Source organism: Lycium ferocissimum, unplaced genomic scaffold (assembly GCF_029784015.1).
Source record: "Lycium ferocissimum isolate CSIRO_LF1 unplaced genomic scaffold, AGI_CSIRO_Lferr_CH_V1 ctg9921, whole genome shotgun sequence".
Classification (NCBI taxonomy): Eukaryota; Viridiplantae; Streptophyta; class Magnoliopsida; order Solanales; family Solanaceae; genus Lycium; species Lycium ferocissimum.
Window position 1 is genome coordinate 8730 of NW_026727948.1, and position 19763 is coordinate 28492.

Genomic DNA, 19763 nt, shown 5'->3' on the forward strand with positions numbered 1-19763 from the left:
TCTCTTTCTATTTGTGTTAATATTGGTTTATTTACGGAGAAGAAGATTTCAGTAAAATCATTATAAAATGGTTCTGTGATGGAAATATGGGAAAAATACCATATGGAATGTTTATGAAGTATTTTGAAATTGGAAATATTATGGTTAATGTTGGTATTGTTGTTGGTGTAAATTATGAATTTGGAAGGAAGAAATATGTTATGGTTGTTCATGTTGAGTTGGGAAGGTTTTGGGTTCTATGGCATATTATTTGGATTGTTTGAATATTTTTGTGGATTGTTGGAAATGTTATTGAATCATGTTTGAATGGTTGATGTTGTTAGAATGTTTGTTGGTATTGTTGTTGATGAATTTGGCCGAGTTGAAATCTCGGGGTTGTTGAATTTATTATGAAGTCCGCCAAAATTTACGTAAATAAAGTAATGGCTTGGAATTGAATTCTTCGACGCTTATGGCTAATGTTCGATGCCTATTGATGTTGTTGTAGATTTTGAGAAGACGAGACTTACGTTTGGATTAGCTTAGGAAGCAAGTGAGGTATGTGAAGCTTACCCTTCTTTTCTTTTGGCATGTCTTAGACGGGATTAAGGTATGACATGATTTGTGCCTCGGGGTAACTCCATTCTTAGGTTTCGAGTATGTTTGTGATTCGTATTTGCTTTTGATGTTGGCATCCTTAGTATGGTTAGGTTGTGGTTCGTATGTCTTTGATATGATTGAGTTTGAAAAGTTGTGTAAACGGTTTTACTTTGAAAGGATCTTACGTCTAAAAATGTTCGTAACTTTCATGAACGGTATTGGATTGCTTTGAGCTCGTAAACGATTCTCATTCGTCTCTTGATATTCGTATCCTTAATGCGGTTGAGTTATGATTCTTATATCTTTTGTATGATTAAATTTTTAAGGTTTTCAAAAGAGTTTTGTTTTCAAAAGAATTTTGTTTTTCAAAAAGAGATTTGTGCCTGAACGAGTTCGAAACTACGAACGACCGTAGCTTTCAAGAAAGAGCTCGGATCGCCTTGATTCCTTCGCAAATGATTTTATGACGAGTAAGGACTTTGATTCTTATAGGCGGGCCCGGATTGGGTTGACGCTCGTCCGTGGGTCCCGAGACTTTTCTATGTTGGTTTTAAATGACCTATTTTTTTAAAAGGGACTTAATACGACCACTTTTCCGATCCCAAGCATGATTATTTATTTGTCTGTCGAGTTGGAAATAAGGATTTTATGCCTATGATTTTGATACGCAACTATGGTTTTTGAAGTTCGGTTTGATATGCTCCCAAGGGGGATTCTAAAAAACCCGATTTGACTATCAATTTTCGGTTTCGAACCAATAGTTCGCTTTGGTTATTCGTTGAGTTTGAAATGATGATTTGTATGATTATGGCTATTTACGATCCGCTCGTGCGTTTTATGTTACCCTTTCACCGGATCCCGGCCGTGTATGTTATCGTGGCGCACTTTATGATATATTCCGTGTTATCTTGTGTTACGGTTCACCGAGCTCCTCGCTAGAGGGCCGGTTCCGTTTATATTTGGTGTTATGCTCGTGTTTGGCGTTATGATGTGTGATGGGGATACGGGGGATTTAAAACGTCCGGCGTTATGCCGTTCGTGTTGTGGGGCAGGGTGGCGACCACGTCCCCGTCCGCCGGTCCCACTTTGGACCGCATATGATATGTGATGATGTATGATGATACGATGAGTTTGTTCACCGATGGTGGGCAAACCCAATGGTGGGGCAAACCCGGTGGTGGGGCAAACCCAATGATGAGGCAAAATTCCACATTGGTCTAGGCAAATCCCACACTGGTTTAGGCAAATCCCACATTGGTTTAGGCAAATCCCACATCGGTTAATGTTATCTCATATGACAGGTTATGATGTGTTTCGGTATGAGTATGATGATTATTTGCGTATGTCACTCAGTCCCATTATGGGCCGGATACGATTTGTGTTTCCGATACAAGCCTTTGGTATTCTAGTTATTGTGCTCACTTTCCGTACTTCTTACTACGGTTATGATCTTGGTTTTTGTATGTTCTGCTTTGCATACTCGGTACATATGTCGACCGACCCCCTTTCTTCGGGGGATGCGTTTCATGCCACGCAGGTATTCTACGATGAGTAGAGGATATTAGCAAAAGTAGATGTTCCACTCGGTTGGCGAGCTCCACTTTCTCCGGAGTGCCGCCGAGTCGAGTATTTATGTTGTGAGAGTCCGTTTCATGTTAGAGACCTTGCAACTGTCGTGTGTATGAGATGTTCGTTTGTGCGGCCATGTAAGCCGCCGTATCATTATGCATTGTGTTATGAATTTCATGTGTTTCTGATTTGTTATGGTTACAGTGTGTTTTATTTGATTTGAAAAAGATGAAAAGATGTTTGATTTGTCGAAAAAGGGGTTTTCCTTATGTGCTTATGTTATGCTTTGGGCCCAAGATGGCTATGAGTATTATGAGAGTCTCATGGTTCGCTCGGCCTAAGTAAGGGTCGTGGTGCCCGTCATGCCCTATCGGAAATTAGGGTGTGACATAAGGTCAACCACCTCTTTACTATCTGATTCTCCATATTAGTACATTCAGCCTTCTTGCTCGGATGACCAATAACTATAGCCACCCAATCTCTAACTGATTGTTCCTTGACTCTCTCTAACTTGTCTACCAACACAAGCGTACGCACCGGAGCGGTATAATTATCGCCAAAATATACTCTGTTAATAACCTTGGCTGATCTATCAACACTTACCCCTCGGATCTCGACCTCTTTCAGTGGTTCTAAGTCGTACAGTTTCTGGCATCTTTTTCTTACTTTTTTTATCAATGCCCCATACGCAACATATAACTCATGCACCAATACTGGAAAATAATCCCCAGGAACCTCTTGTATGAACCCCAGCTGATAATGGTTAATGATCTCCCTGGCCCTAGGTAATATCTCGAGCCCCTTAAAACTGATTCGTCGCTCCTCACTTATCGTGCAGTTTTCATTCGAGCTGGCTTCATCTTTTCAGGCAATGCCATACTTAAACAGCTCCTTGGCACTCTCAACTGTAAATCGGTCCTCAAGTTTCTTGCTTCTAATCTCCTAAGCCCTAGCCTCTTCATCATTATCATCGAGTTGTGAGCTCTGACGGGTTGGGGATCTAAAAGGTGTCTGGAAGGGCTGAGCAATATCCTCTGTAGACTGTGGCCGCAAGACAGGTGAGACGTCTCCAAAAGTAGCCTCTGAATCCTCATCCTCGGCTCCATCACCAGACCCAGATGCAGATGATCCCTCATCTTCAGACTGGGAGGAATCCGAAGGTGTAGGAGCCGGTACAATGACCTGCCTGTTCCATACGGGAATAGTAGCCCTGTTCTTCTTTACTAGCATAACCTCGGCTTCATCATCCGATGGTTCATCTCTCCGAGTTGGTTGACTATTGGGCCTCCTTCTACCCGTTGCTCTCTGTGTCTGCCTTGAACTACCCCCTTGAGTAGTTGTCAGCTTTGGTGGAGCCATACCTGTAAGCAGAAAACCAAAATCTAGTTAACATGTACAAGTGAAATCAAAACTAATAAATTATAAAAAAAAAAAAAATTGTCAGTTCTATGAACTTGGGACCTGCAGACTATCTTTGCACAAAGATGGACCGTCAAACCTGTAGACGGATTGTCGAGCAGCTCGACGTTACCTCTTTGTACAAACACGATCTGTCAACCTGTTGATAGTACCATCAACATGTTTACGGTCTTATCAGTAACAACTGAAGGTTTGCAAGTTCAATTTTCAAATCCAATCATACAGATATCATAGAATACTTGTTCAATTTTTGCACATTTGGGGTTCGGGGCTTCGAGTTACTCAGACATCAATCTTATTTTTGATATTTTTGACCTTTGGTACTTTCTCGAGTTTTGTTTGGCGGGCATAATGATATCAAATCAAATTTTTTAATCGAAATACCCTCCAACCCGTTGGAGTTACTTAGACTTCACTCCTCAAATCGAAATGCCCACTGACTCAATGGATGTATGATATTCTCATTCCCACGAGTCCTACTAACAGCAAACATACAAATTCCCTGCCCCCAACCAATAATTTCACAACATTTCAAGTTTAAGCATGAATTTCATCCAGCAAGTACAAACCCTAGGTCCTGATTTCTACCCTTTGTATTCAGCATCACATATTTCATAACCCTAACCCTGTTAACACACCCCCAACTTAATTAATCATGGTATATGCACAAACCTAGTTCCCATTCTATAGATACAGTAAGTTAGTAACCCGAGGTGTGATTTTTGCAATTTCGAACAGATTTCACCAAACAAAAACCAAGAAAGGATCGTTTTACTCCAAACATACTTGACTATGAGAGGAATTAGCGCGTAAATCTCAAACAATCTTTGAGAAAATTTGACACCTAACTGGACACTACTTTGTTTTTGGTTGAGCAGAAGGTTTTATTTTGTTCGTAGTAGCTTACATGGGGTTTTTATGGTGGTTTTAGAGTGTTTAATAGAGGTATAATGGTGGGTAATGCAGGTGTTTATCGTGGGTCTATAGCAGATGAAGTGGAGAAGGTGGGAAGAGAAAGAGGTGTGACTTTTGGGATTTTAAACCTTCTGCTTGACTTTTTGGTTTTATACTTTTTTTTCTAAGGACGAGTCGAATCGTCTTTGTGTAAATACGACTCAAAAATTAAAAAGAGAACTTACCTGTTGGCGAGTAAAATGACGAACCGTCTTTGCACATCGACGGTGTCGTCGACGTGTAGATGATCCGTCGATTCACTCGTTGACTCAATTACCTGGCGAGTAGCTGGTTGCTAACTCTCAGAATACCATCTATGCAAAAATGAGAACCACCATCACTGATTATCGCCCTTGGGGTACCAAAACGAGTAAATATGTTCTTTTTCAAGAATCCCATGACACTCTTGGCTTCGTTATTGTGTAAAGCCACCGCTTCTACCAATTTAGAAACATAGTCAACAGCCACCAAGATGTATTTCATGCAAACAAGATGTATTTCATGCCACAAGAGCTCACAAAGGGCCCCATAAAATCAATCCCCCAAGCATCGAACACCTCAACTTCTATCACAAAGTTCATAGGCATCTCTTACCTCCTACCAATACTCCCTTTCCGTTGGCACTGATCACAAGACCGCACCATCAAATTAGCATCATGAAAGAGAGTAAGCCAATAGTAACCACATTTGAGAACCTTTGCAGCAGTCCTTGTACCACTATGATGGCCCCTAACTGGAGAGTCATAGCAAGCCTTCAGAATCTCCAACACCTCACTCTCGGGAACACAATGACGAATAATGTTATAAGCACATGTTCTGAATAAGTATGGCTCATCCTAATATTACTGACGGGAATCGTGCAAAAACTTATTTTTCTGGTAAGATTTGATCTCATCAGGAATGATACTAGTCACCAAGTAATTAGCCAAATCCGCATACCAAGGTGCAATTTCCATAGACATCACCAAAACTCACTCATCTGGAAAAATATCATCAATATCAAGTTCCTCTACTGGCACCCCAGTTTCCTTAAGCCTAGAGAGATGGTCAGCAACCTGATTTTTGGACCCCTTTCTATCTTTTACCTCAAAATCGAACTCTTGCAACAAAAGGACCCAACGAATTAGTCGTGGCTTAGCCTCTTTCTTTGCCATAAGATACCTCAATGCAGCATGATCAGTGTACACCATAACCTTGGACCCCAACAAATAGGACCCAAACTTCTCAAAAGCATACATTATAGCAAGCAGCTCTTGCTCAGTCACCGTGTAGTTCATCTACGCCGTATTAAGAGTCCTACTAGCATAGTAGATCGGGTGCATAATTTAATTATGCCTCTGGCCATGTACAACACCAATCGCCAAATCACTCGCATCACACATCAACTCTAAAGGCAGGGGACCAATCAGGAGTAATAATAACAGGAGCAGAAGTGAGACGCTCCTTCAATTGATTAAACACCTTTTGGCACTTGTAATCAAACACAAACTTAGCCACTTTTTCAAGAAGCTTTCATATCGTGTTAGCGATCTCGGAGAAATCTTTGATGAAGCGCTTGTAAAACCCAGCATGTCCCAAGGAACTCTGGACTCCTTTGACTGAGTTGGGTGGAGGAAGCTTTGCAATCACATCTTTCTTCGCTTGATCGACCTCAATCCCCTTTTCAGAGATTTTATGACCGAGGAAAATCCATTCCTTCGCTATAAAATGGCACTTCTCCCAATTCAGCACAAGATTTGTCTCTTCACATCTTTTCAGCACTTGACCTAGATAGTCAAGACAATCATCAAACGAATCACCCACAACAGAAAAATCATCCATAAATACCTCCAAGAAGTCTTCTACCATGTCAGAAAAGACCGACATCATGCACCTCTGAAAAGTTGCTGGTGCGTTACACAACCCAAAGGGCATTGGCTGAACGCAAACGTCCCATAAGGATAAGTGAAAGTCGTCCTCTCATGATCTTCTAAGGAAATATTGATCTGATTATAGCCAGAGTACCCATCTAAGAAGAAATAGTAAGATCTCCCAACCAGCCTATCAAGCATCTGATCAATGAAAGGCATAGGAAAATGGTCTTTACAAGTGGCTGAGTTTAGTTTCCTATAGTCCATGCAAAACGCCATCTAGTAACTGTACGAGTGGGAATCAACTCATTCTTTGCATTAGGCACCATAGTGATACCTCCCTTCTTTGGAACATATTGAACTGGACTCACCCACTTGATGTCTGTAATCGAAAACACTACCCCAGCATCTAACCACTTTATGATCTTCGTTTTGACAACCTCTTTCATGTTTTGGTTCAATCTCTACTGAAGTTCAGCACTCGGCTTGCTGTCCTCCAGAAGGCATACCTCGAATGCCTGTTATGGTCCAACCAATAGCACACCTATACTCGCGTAAAATCTCCAATAATAGCTTAATTTGTTTCTCTGTTAATAAAGCTAAAACAATCACTAGCAATGTCTTCTTCGGACCAAGGAACTCATACCTCAAGTGTGACGGAAGCAGCTTAAGCTCAAGTGTTAAACCTTTCATTTTCTTCGCAAGAAAGTCCCTGGCCTATGGATGGTTTATACCCTTAATATGGAGATCCATACCCGAGTTTTTAAGATATTAGGTGTCTTACCCCGTGTGTACCAAAGTATAAGTACATGTCCCTTATGATACTACTGGATTAGAAGTTACAAAAATTGAACTGACACGAGCCGGAGCGACTCAGGAGAATCTGCAGAAACCAGTCACCATAGACGGTCCGTAAGCACGTTGACGAGCCGTCGTGGTGCACCGTCCCTGCTCCGCCACCTCTGATTCTCTGATGGCAGAATGATGGAGCTAGTCGACGAGCCGTCGACATGTCGATGAGCCGCCGACCTGCTTGTCGACCCGCAGCCACTGGAACCTTCTTGGCCCATCTATATATATATGGAGCACCACGTTTTATTCTTATTAGTTTCATTCCCCAAATTAGAGAAAGTCCTAGAATATTCCTCTTAATATTTTCCATTATCAAAGTGAAGATTTACCAAGATCTGAGCCCCGTAACCCCGAGCTTGTGAAAAAAAAGATTATTCCTAGGGTTTTATTGAATTTGTGAAGCTTTAGGAGTTGGAGTTGAAGTTGATTATTGGTATTCTAGTCCCTCAACGTATGTATATTATTCTTACCTTTGTGTTTAAGTTAATTATCAAGAGTTTTAGTGGTCTTAAGCAAGGAAACATAGTTATGGAAGTTATAAGTTGAATAAGGCTAAAGTTAGGGTTAAAGGATATTTTGAAGGATGAATAGGAGTAGATTTGATTATACTTTGATATGTAAGTATTGATATTGTGGTTATGGGTGTGGTTGTTGATATTTGAGTTGAATTGGAAATTGAAGCGCAAAGGTGATGTTGTCCGGGATTCGTTAAGTTCCTTTCGCACTTAAATTGGGTAGTAAGCATTTTAAAGGGTCTAATTGTGCCTATGTTATCTTGGTTGTAGACTTAAGAGTTCAAGAAGTAGAAGTTAGACGATTAGATATGCTTTAAGGTATGTTAAGGCTATCCTTTCTTTCATTTTTGGCATGATCCTATGATATGAGCGAACAATCGTCTAAATGAGCTTCCATATTACTCTACACTTAGAAGCAATAGGAGTACCTCAGTCTTTGATGATCCCATGCTCCTTTCTATGATTGTTCTTTCTATTCCTGGGTCATGAGATTTCATATATTGACGATGTTAGCCCAAAAGATGTTTATTGGAGGTAGGACGACCTTATGTCACTCCGAGAGCTCTAGTTACTCATTATGTTTATGCATTGCATTCATTATATATATGCATATTGACCCTTGACCAGAAGGCGTTATATACACGTATATTATATGTATATGGGGTATGGGGAAAGGGATAGGCGTTATATACGCATTACCACCTGATCAGCTGGTACACAGTGATGATGATGATGATATATGGATCGGGCCGTACATTCCTCGGCACTATTATATGATATATGGATCAGGCCGTACGTTCCTCGACACTATTATATGATATATGAATCGGGCCGTACGTTCCTCGGCACTATTATATAATATATGGATCGGGCCGTACGTTCCTCTGCATTATTATATGATATATGGATCGGGCCGCACGTTCCTCGGCACTTTTATATGATATATGGATCGGGTCGTACGCTCCTCAGCACTATTATATATTATGACCTATGCATATCATGCGCCCTCAGAGGCACTGTCCTGTTACACAGATGTTCCCAGATTTTTATCTACAGATGCATTCAGACATCGAGATTTGCTTTCACGGTTCTTATGTATTTATGTTGCTATGCCTTACATACTCTGTACATTTTTCATACTGACTCCCCTATTTCTTGGGGGGCTGCGTTCATACCAGCAGGTCCACGTAGACAGAGAGGCGATCCAGCTCAGTAGGACTTCCCCTAAGCTGTAGTCAGTGCGCTCCACTCGATCCGAAGCTGCGGTCTGTTTTGGCATGCCATTTTGAGATGTATATGTATATATGGGTATGGCGGCGCCCTGTCCCGTCCTTTCTACAGTTTTTTATTCCATTAAAGGTCTGTAGACAGTTGTATGTAGTTGGTACGTGATGTTGCCCTGTCGGCTCCCATTCTTTTGTGTACAACATATGTAGTAGCCTGGTTTGCTTGCACTGTTCTTTTTGGTATATATATGCATGCGGATGGTTGATAGTTCTTGATGCATATCTCTTGATGATGTCACGGTATGGGTCATTATAGTTCAGATTGAGTTATTTATGGGCCCTTGTTACTCAATGTTATCCAGATGCCAGTATAGGGTGTTTGGTCACTAGGGATCAGGCACTCATCACGCCTCAGCGGTTGGGTCGTGACAGAAGTGTATCAGAGCAGTTCCGTCCTAGGGTTATCTACAGATTGTGTCTAGTAGAGTCCTGTTTAGGGGTGTGTCGTGCACCACAATTATAACAGGAGGCTGCAGGTATTTTAGAAAAGTGTCATTCTTTCTCTCTTAGATCGTGCGATAGAGCCATGTATTAAGAGTTTGCTTTCTAATAATTTGTTTTGATTTCAGCGATACCTCACAAGAAAGCTACAGCTACCCAGAAGGGTAAGGGAGTGGCTGGTGAGGCCACTAGTCATACTCAGCAAGCTACCAGACCTGGGGGCGAGTCTCAGAGTGAGAGCCCATCGCAGACTTCACATACCCCGCCCTCCAAAGACCTGCCCCAGTTGCCTAGTTCCTCACCCGTACGCATCGTGCTAGGATATGCGGGATGCTATATAGCTATTGATCAGATTAGTAGCCGCCCAAGCACAGTGTTAGGGAGTTGGTGTTGATCAGGCAGACCGAGCGGGCAGTGCGAGGGTTAAGACTTTTCTTAGGTTAGAACCTCCAGAGCTTTTCGTGTTGAAGCAAATTATGGATCCTCAGGACATTATTGATAGTATGCAGAGGACTTTGAGGGTTATGCATGCGGATGAGGTCGAGTAAGTGGATTTGGCTTCATATAGACTCCATGATGTTGCGGTGCAGTGGTATTAGGCATGGGAGTTATCTAGGGGAGAGAATACCTCTCCAGCCGTGTTGCGAGACTTTTTAGATGCTTTTATTCGCCATTTACCACCAGAAGTTCGACGGGCCCGAGCAGATAGGTTCTTGCCTATTGAGCAGGGCAGTATGAGTGTTCAGGATTATTGTGTACACTTTGATTCTTTGGCTAGATATGCCCCAGCCATGGTGGATGAGATGGAGGACAGAGTTCATCATTTCATAGCGGGTCTAGGGCCACACTTGAGAGATGAGCGTACGACAGCCGCGTTGCAGTCGGGTATGGATATCTCTCGTATACAAGCATATGCATATAATTTGGAGGACTGTAAGCACCAGCGGAGGACAGAACGTGAGCGTGATCGGGGGCCATGGTAAGGGGGCTAGATCTTTAGATATGGTTGGTAAGTTCAGGGGAGGACCGAACAGCAGCATTCCCGGTATTCATTTCATTTGGCAGGGAGTGCACCTCCGCAGTTTTTCGGCCAGTGGTTTGATTGGTCTTCTTATTCCAGAGCGGGTCAGAGTTCTAGAGCATCAGGTTCTCAGTATAGACCAAAGTAAGGACAGGTGAGACCACCTTTGCCCCGGTGTGCCCAGTGTGGTTTGTTACACGCTGGACATTGTCGACTGGGGTCACACGCTTGTTATGCTTATGGTTAGTGAGGCCACAAGATGAGGGAGTACCCAATGAGGGGTGGTGCGCAGCATTGTTCAGCCTACGGGGTCCATAGCTGGTTCTTCTTTATCAGTACGCCTTTCAGGGCAAGTTTCTCAGACGCCAATAGGACATGTTAGAGGGAGGAGTGGAGCTTCTAGCTCAAGTAGGCCTCTGCAATGCGTTTATGCATTAACTAGTAGACAGGATCATGAGACAACTCCTGATATTGTTACAGGTATATTATCAATTTCCTCCCATGATGTATATGCACTGATTGATCCAGGTTCTACCTTATCATATGTTACACCGTTTGTTGCTGGCAAGTTTGGGATAGAGCCTAAATTGATCAACTGTTTGAGGTGTCTATGCCAGTTAGTGATCCAGTTATCGCTAGGCGAGGATATCGAGGTTGTGTTGTTATAGTTTGCAGTCATCATACCCAAGAAGATTTGATTGAGTTAGACATGATTGATTTCGATGTTATTATAGGCATGGATTGGTTGGCTTCCTGTTATGCTAATGTGGATTGCAGAACAAAGATAGTTTGATTCCAGTTTCCCGGTGAGCCAGTCTTGGAGTGGAAGGGTAATGCTGCTTCGTTGAGAGGTAGGTTTATTTCCTACCACAAGGCAAGAAAGCTTAGAAAAAGTTATATTTATCACCTAGTTCGGGTCCGTCAATATACAAGCAGAATCACCGACCCTTCAGTCTGTCCCTCTGGTCAATGAATTCCCAGAAGTATTTCAAGATGAGCTCCCAGGCATTCTGCCAGAGCGGGAGATTGATTTTACTATTGATCTATTGCCAGATACTCAACCAATATCAATTCCTCCTTATAGAATGGCACCTGTGGAGTTGAAAGAATTGAAAGAGCAGTTGAAGGACTCACTGGAGAAGGGCTTTATTAGGCCCAGTACCTCGCTATGGGGAGCACCGGTATTATTTCTAAGAAAGAAGGATGGCTCTTTGCGAATGTGTATTGATTACAGGCAATTAAATAAAGTGACCGTAAAGAATAAGTATCCTCTTCCCAGGATTGATGATTTATTTGACCAGCTACAGGGTGCCAAGTATTTCTCGAAGATAGATTTGAGATTGGGATATCATCAGGTTAGGGTGAAAGAGGAAGACATTTCGAAGACGGCATTTAGGACTGGATATGGGCACTATGAGTTCTGCGTTATGTCATTCGGGCTAACTAATGCTTCAACAATATTTATAGACTTGATGAATCATGTATTCAGACCCTTCCTTGATCTGTTTGTGATTGTGTTTATAGATGATATTCTGGTCTATTCACCGTCAGAGGCTGAACATGCAGAACATCTACGTGTAGTGCTTAGAATTCATCGAGATAGAGAGATGTATGCCAAGTTCTCCAAGTGTGAGTTTTGGTTGAACTCTGTGACTTTTCTGGGTCACATTATTTTAGATGAAGGCATTAGAGTAGATACTCAAAAGATTGAAGCTGTGAAGAATTGGTCGAGGCCTACGACACTGATGGAGATACGTAGTTTCTTGGGCCTAGCCGCAACATCTGGAATATCAGCAACGTCTGGAAGGATTTTCTTCTTTTTCAGATCAATTGACCAAGCTGACTCAGAAATTCGCTAAGTTTCAGTGGACAGATGCATGTGAGCGGAGTTTTTAGATATTAAAGGACAAGTTGGCTTCAAAGATCGTCTTGACTCTTCTTGTAGGGAAATGCATACCTATGTGATATATTGTGATGCTTCAGGTATTGGTTTTGGCTCTGTATTAATGCAGCACGGTAAGGTTGTCTCCTATGCTTCCAGACAATTGAAGAAGCACGAGAAGAACTATCCAACTTATGATCTGGAATTAGCTGTGGTGATTCATGCCTTGAAAATATGAAGGCACTTTTTATATGGTTTCCACGTTGATATCTATACCGACCATAAGAGCCTCCAGTACATTTTTAAGAAGAAGGACTTGAACTAACGTCAGAGCCGATGGCTAGAGTTGTTGAAAGATTATACAGTTGATATTCTGTACCATCCTGGGAAGGCTAATGTGGTAGCTGATGCTCTTAGTCGTAAATTCATGGGTAGCCTGTCACATATGTAGCCGAAGAAAAGGGAGATAGTCCGCGAAGTTTGTCAATTAGCTAGCCTCGAAGTTCGGTTGTTAGATTCAGATGATGCAGAAGTTACTATTAAAGATACAGCGATGTCATCTTTGGTGGCCGAGATAAAGAAACATCAGTACGAGGATCCGATGTTAGTTCATTATCGGGATACAACTCCTCGTAAAACAAAAGACACCCTTTGTGATTACAGCAGATGGAGTACTCAAGTATAGAGGTAGATTGTGCATTCCTAATGTTGCAGGGCTTCGTCAGCAGGTTATAGGGGAAGCACATTATTCTCGCTATTTTATTCATCCAGGGACAACAAGATGTATCATGATCTCAAGGAAGTTTATTAGTGGGATGGCATGAAAATAGATATAGCAGAATTTGTCTCTCAATGTCCGAATTGTTAGCAAATTAAGATAGAGCATTAGAAGCCCGGAGGTTTATTGCAGGCTACGAAAATTTTGACATGGAAATAGGAGGTAATCAATATGCACTTCATTATAGATTTGCCCTGTACTCAGCGGAAGTATGATTCGATATGGGTCATAGTTGATAGGCTTAAACCCACTTCTTGCCTGTCAGAACTACTTATGCAGCTGAAGATTATGCGAAGCTTTATCTTAAAGAGATTGTACGACTTCATGGTGTTCCTACAACTATTATTTCAGATAGAGGAGCGCAATTTACAGCTAACTTCTGGAAATCTTTTCAGAATGGATTGGGGAATCACGTGAGTCTTAGTACTGCATTTCATCCGTACATATCGATTGACAAAGAGCGTACTATTACGGACACTTCGCGAGGACACGTCGAGAGCTTATGTGATTTACTTCCGGGTAGTTGGGATAATCATTTACCTCTTATTGATTTGCCATATAATAATAGTTACCATTCCAGCATTCAGATGGCTCCTTATGAGGCTTTATATGGGCGTAGATGCAGGTCACCTATAGGATGGTTTGATATTGGAGAAAATCATTTAATAGGTCCAGAGTTGATACATCAAGTGGTTGATAAGGTGAAAGTGATTTAAGAAATATTATTAGCGGCGCAGAGTCGACAGAAATCCTCTGCAGATAATCGGCGGCGCAAGTTAGAGTTTGAGGTAGGCAACTGGGTTTTCCTAAAAGTTTCACCTATGAAGGGAGTGATGAGATTTGGTAAATAGGGTAAGTTAAGCCCTCGATACATTGGTCCATATAGAATTATTCGTACGATGGGTAAGGTGGCATATGAGTTTGAGCTACCTTCTGATTTAGAGTCTGTACATCCAGTATTCCATGTGTCCATACTCCATAAGTGTATGGAGTTCCTTCAAGGGTTGTACCAGTAGATAATATCCAGGTGACTGAGCAGCTGTCATATGAGGAAACCCTAGTGGCTATATTACATAGACAGGTTCGTCGATTGCGAACTAAGGATGTGACTTTTGTTAAGGTTCTTTGGAGAAATAATAATGTTGAAGAAATGACTTGGGAAGCTGAAGCGAAAATGAAGGCGAAATACCCTTATTTATTTCCTTCATCTCAGGAGGCTCAGTCGGAAGCTTTATCTTCCCCAGGTATTGATTTTATTTATGGTTATTGTGACTGGTCGTGTGAGGCTAGGGTGTTGTATATTTTAGCATGTGGCCTTGTGTGGCATTATTTTGGATTGTTGTGAACATGTTGGATTGGTACAATTGCAGGGGAGACTCTGGCGAAATTTTTATAGCCCATGACTCGTATGAACATTCGAGGACGAATGTTTCTAGGGGGGGGGGGGGAGGGGGAGGGAGAATGTTACACCTCTCGTTTTCGTCAAAAGGAAGTCCTTGGCCTGTGGGTGTTTTATACCCTTAGAATGGAGATCCGTCCCTGAGTTTTTACGATATTAAGTGCCTTACCCCATGTGTACCAAAGTATAAGTACATGTCCCTTATGATACTACAGGATTAGAAGTTAAACAAACTGAACCGACGCTAATCGGAGCGACACAGGAGAGTCGATAGAAACCAGTCACTATTGATGATCCGTCGACATGTTGACGAGCCGTCGTAGTGCACCATCCCTGCTCCGCCACCTCTGATTCTCTGATGGCAGAACGACGGAGCTAGTCGACCTGCAGCCACTGGAACCTTCTTGACCTATCTATATATATATATGGAGCACCACGTTTTATTCTTATTATTTTCATTCCCCAAATCAGAGAAAGTCCTAGAATATTCCTCTTAATATTTTCCATTACCATAGTGAAGATTTAGCAAGATCTGGGCCCCGTAAACCCGAGCTTGTGAAGAAGAAGGTTGTTCCTAGGGTTTCATTGAAGTTGTGAAGCTTAGGGAGTTGGAGTTGAAGTTAATTCTTGGTATTCTAGTCCCTCCAAGATATGTATATGATTCTTACCTTTGTGTTTAAGTGAATTATCAAGTGTTTTAGTGATCTTAAGCAAGGAAACATAGCAATGGAAGTTATAAGTTGAATAAGGGTAGAGTTAGGGTTAAAGGCTATTTTGAAGGATGAATTGGAGTAGATTTGATTATATGTTTATATGTAAGTATTAATATTGTGGTTGTTTATATATGAGTTGAATTGGAAATTGAGGGATTATTAAGTACAAAGGCGATGTTATCCGGAATTCATTAAGTTCCTTTTGCACTTGAATTGGTAGTAAGTATTATAAAGGGTCTAATTGTGGCCTATGTTATCTTGGTTGTAGAGTTAAGAGTTCGAAAAGTAGAAGTTGGACGATTAGATATGGTTCAAGGTATGTTAAGGCTATCCTTTCTTCATTTTTGGCATGATCCTATGATATGAGCGAACAACCGTCTAAACGAGCTTCCATATTACTCTGCTCTTACAAGAACTAGGAGTATCTCAGTCTTTGATGATCCCATGCTCCTTGTTATGATTGTTCCTTCATTCTTCGGGGTCGCAGATTTCATATATTGACGATGTTAGCCCAAAAGATGTTTATCAGAGGTAGGACGACCATATATCACTCCGAGAGCTCTAGTTACTCGTTATGTTTATGCATTGCATTCATTATACATATGCATATTGACCCTTGACCAGAAGGCGTTATATACGGGTATATTATATGTATATAAGGTATGGGGAAAGGGATAGGCGTTATAGACGCATTAGCACCTGATCAGGTGGTACACAGAGATGATGATGATGATATATGGATCGGGTCGTACGTTCCTCGGCACTATTATATGATATATGGATCGGGCTGTACATTTCTCAACACTATTATGTGATATATGGATCGGGCCGTACCTTCCTCAACACTATTATATGATATATGGATCGAGTCGCACGTTCCTCGGCACTAATATGTATTATGACCTATGCATATCATGCCTCCTCAAAGGCACTATCTTGTTACACAGATATTCCCAGATGTTTATTATAGATGCATTCAGATATCGAGATTTGCTTTTGCGATTCTTATGTTTTTATGTTCCTATGCCTTACATACTCCGTATATTTTTCATATTGACTCCCCTATTGCTTGGGGGGCTGCATTCATGTCAGCAGGTTCAGGTAGACAGAGAGGCGATCCAGCTCGATAGGACTTCACCTCAGCTATAGTAGGTGCGCTCCGCTCGATCCGAAGCTGCGGTCTATTTTGGTATGCCATTTTGAGATGTATATGCATATATAGGTATGGTGGAGTCCTGTCCCATCCTTTCTACAGTTTTCTATTCCATTAGTAGTCTGTAGACAGTTTATGTAGTTGGTACGTGGTGTTGCCTTGTCGGCTCCCATTCTTTTTTGTACAACATATATAGCAGCCTGGTCAGCTTGCACTGTTCTTTTTGGTATATATATGCATGCAGATGGTTGATAGTTCTATATGCATATCTCTTGATGATGTCACCGTATAAGTCATTATAGTTCAAATTGAGTTATTTATGGGCCCTTGTTACTCAGTGTTATCCAGATACTAGTATAGGGGTGTTTGGTTACTAGGGATCAGGCACTCGCCACGACTCAGCAATTGGGTCGTGACATCAAGCTTTGGTGGCTCAACAATAAAAGGCTTAGTTGGTGGAGTGGTTCTATTTGCATGGTAAGATTAAGCTTTCTTGGATGTTAAGTGTAAGAACCTAGACCCTCAAGCGTATTTACAGTTTTCGCGTAGCCCTCCATGTCATCAGCATCAAAGTTCACCAACACAGTAGCAAGAGCTTCTCCCAAACTTTCTTCTTCCATTTATGTTCGATAGCATCATCAATCCCATCAAACGAATCAATAAACGCGATATTCTCATAAGCAATTGGCAACTTCATCCCCTTACTTGCTTGGAAAGTCACCTCTTCATCATTCACACAGAACTTGATTTCGTTCTTTTCAGAGTCCATAAGCGTTCTGCCCGTAGCAAGGAAGGGTCTTCCTAATATGATGGGAATATCTTTATCAAGCGCACAATTTAGATTAACGAAATCAGCAAGCAACATGAACTTACCCACTTGTACCAACACAACATCTACAGCCACAACTAGCTTCTTGATGGATCTGTCTGCCATTTGTAATCGCATAGAAGTAGGTCTAGGCATTCCCAATCCAGATTGCTTGTAAATAAGAACAGGCATTAAATTGATACTTGCCCCATTATCACACAACTGTTATATCCCGCATTCTGTACGTTGGAATATTTTTAAGTTGGTTGCGACGAGTTATGGACAAGGCTATTTTCCGACTTTGTCGTAAGGCATAAGTCGCTTATGATTTTATTGGTATGGAATATTAAGGAATTTGGGGTTAAAAGTGAATTATGAAAAGTTAGACGTTTCATGAAAATTTTTGGGCCGAAAGTGAAGTTTTGGAAACTTAAATTCATGAAAAAAAAAAAGTGACCATGTGGCCATGCACATGACTTGTGGGCCATAGGCCACATGTATGAAGTATATAGGTAGTATTAGATGACTTGTTAAGTCATCTTCATCATTTTCATGTCTTGGAAATTTCAAGAAAGTTGGAGAAAACATAAGGGGCCATTCGGCCATGTCCAACCGACCAAGACCAAGGAGAAATTGATCAACAAAAAATATTTTCTTCATGTGTTTCAACTCCTTAGAAGGTGTAAAACAACACGGAGGGATTGTTGGAGCAAGCAAACCAATTATTTTTGCAAACCACAAGCTCTAGCCGAGTGAAGAACCAAGTGAAGGTAAGGTTTAATCTCATTTATCATGTGTTATGGATGGTTTGTACATGTTGTGGTATGTGAAAATGAATGAAGTTCATGAAATTATGCATGTGGAAGTGTAGCCGTGTGTGTGTGTGGCCGTGTATAGGTGTGTGTTGTGTAAGGGTGGTGAAGTAATTGTAGTTAGCATGTTTGTGTGTTGTTGTAATGTGTAGAAATGAATGAAACTCATAAAATATTGGAGTTGATGTTTGGCCGTGTATGTTGGATTTGGCCGTGTGTGTTGTGTTGTGTAGTAAGTGAAGAACTAATTTGTTTAGCGTTTGGTTGATCTTGTTGTGGATTTATGATGAACAAAGCGAAGAACCAATGAATTCGATTGAAGTCAAAGTCGTGTGTGGGCTGATTTTGGAAGCCAATGTGAATCAAATATAGTTTCATGGATTTATGGAAGATAATGTTGTCAATGTGTGAATTGTTGGTATGGTTGATGAAATTGAAAGGAAGAATTGTGTTGTTGATTATTTTCTTGAACTTAGAGGATTGCGGGTGAAGTAGTATATTGTTGGATTGCTTTGAATATTATGCGGATTGTTTGAAATGTTCTTGAATCTTGTTTAAATGATCTTGGACTAGTACTTGAACTTGCGAGCGTTGACGTTAGCTTGAAAGTATGTAGTTGAGTTGGACGTAATTGAACGTCGTCGAATTATTTAGAAAGGAGTTATTAATGTTAGAATGCATTCGAAATCAATTATTGATGTCGTTTATATGGTTGTTGGTATTGTTGTTGAACATTTAGTCGAGTTGAATTCTCAGGGTTGATGAACTTATAGGGGAAATGCTGCCTAAATTTCTGTAGAAAAAGTAATGGCTTGGAATTGAATTCTTCGATGCTTATGGCTAATGTCGGATGTCTAATAACGTTGTTGTAGATTTTGAGAAGCCGAGGCGTAAGATTGGACTATCTTAGGAAGCGGACGAGGTATGTAAAGCTCAACCCTTCTTTCTTTTGGCATGTCTTAGTTGAAAGTAGGTTATGACACGAACCCCGAGGTAACTCTATTCTTGCGGTCCGAGCATATCTATGATTCTTATTTGTTTCTTGAGATTCGTATTCTTAATGTAGTCGAATTGTGGTTCTTATGTCTTTTGTATGACTAAATTTTAAAAGTTGCATAAAAGTTTTGTTTTCAAAAGAGTTTTGTTCCTAAACGATTCCGAAACTACGAACGTCCGTAACTTTCACAGAAAGGCTCGGATCGCTTTGATATGTCCGTAGAGGATTCCGTAGCGTATGATGGCCCTAACTTCCATAGGCGGGCTCGGATTGGTTTTATACCCGTCCGTGGGGCCCGAGATTTTCCTTTGCATAAGTTCTAGTGTTTTTCTTTAGAGTTTAGTATACTTATGTCACGACCCAACCCCGTAGGCCGTGACTAGTGCCCGAGTTGGGCACCCAAACGCATTCATCAAACCCGAATCACACACGGGCTTATGCCGATATAAATATCAAACGCTACTTCAAACACATCTCAAACTCAAACATATATACATACATATATATCGAAAGCCGATAAGGCTATCCGATGGCGCCCGGCCAAAACATATAGTATACAAACACACACACACAAAGTAGGCACACAACCCACATATGCGTCTGCGGACCTTAAACAAACCAATGTAATCATATGACGGGACAGTGGCCCCGCCGTACTTCGAACACACACACACACACACATATGCAACGAACGAGTATATACCAAGACGTAGGTTCTGGACAAAAGGAGCACTC

General features: G+C 41.3%; 1 protein-coding gene across 1 annotated transcript; it reads right to left on the bottom strand.

Moving 5' to 3' along the window:
* Positions 1-16985: 16985 nt before the first annotated feature.
* On the bottom strand, positions 16986-17411 carry LOC132046232 (uncharacterized). The gene has a single exon (XM_059436799.1). It carries the CDS (start codon positions 17409-17411, stop codon positions 16986-16988), a length of 426 nt encoding a protein of 141 aa, XP_059292782.1.
* Between the last annotated feature and the right edge of the window lie 2352 nt (positions 17412-19763).

Excerpts from the sequence above, each read along its gene's own strand:
- LOC132046232 (XM_059436799.1), bottom strand. The coding sequence starts at position 17,411 with ATGCCTGTTCTTATTTACAAGCAATCTGGATTGGGAATGCCTAGACCT.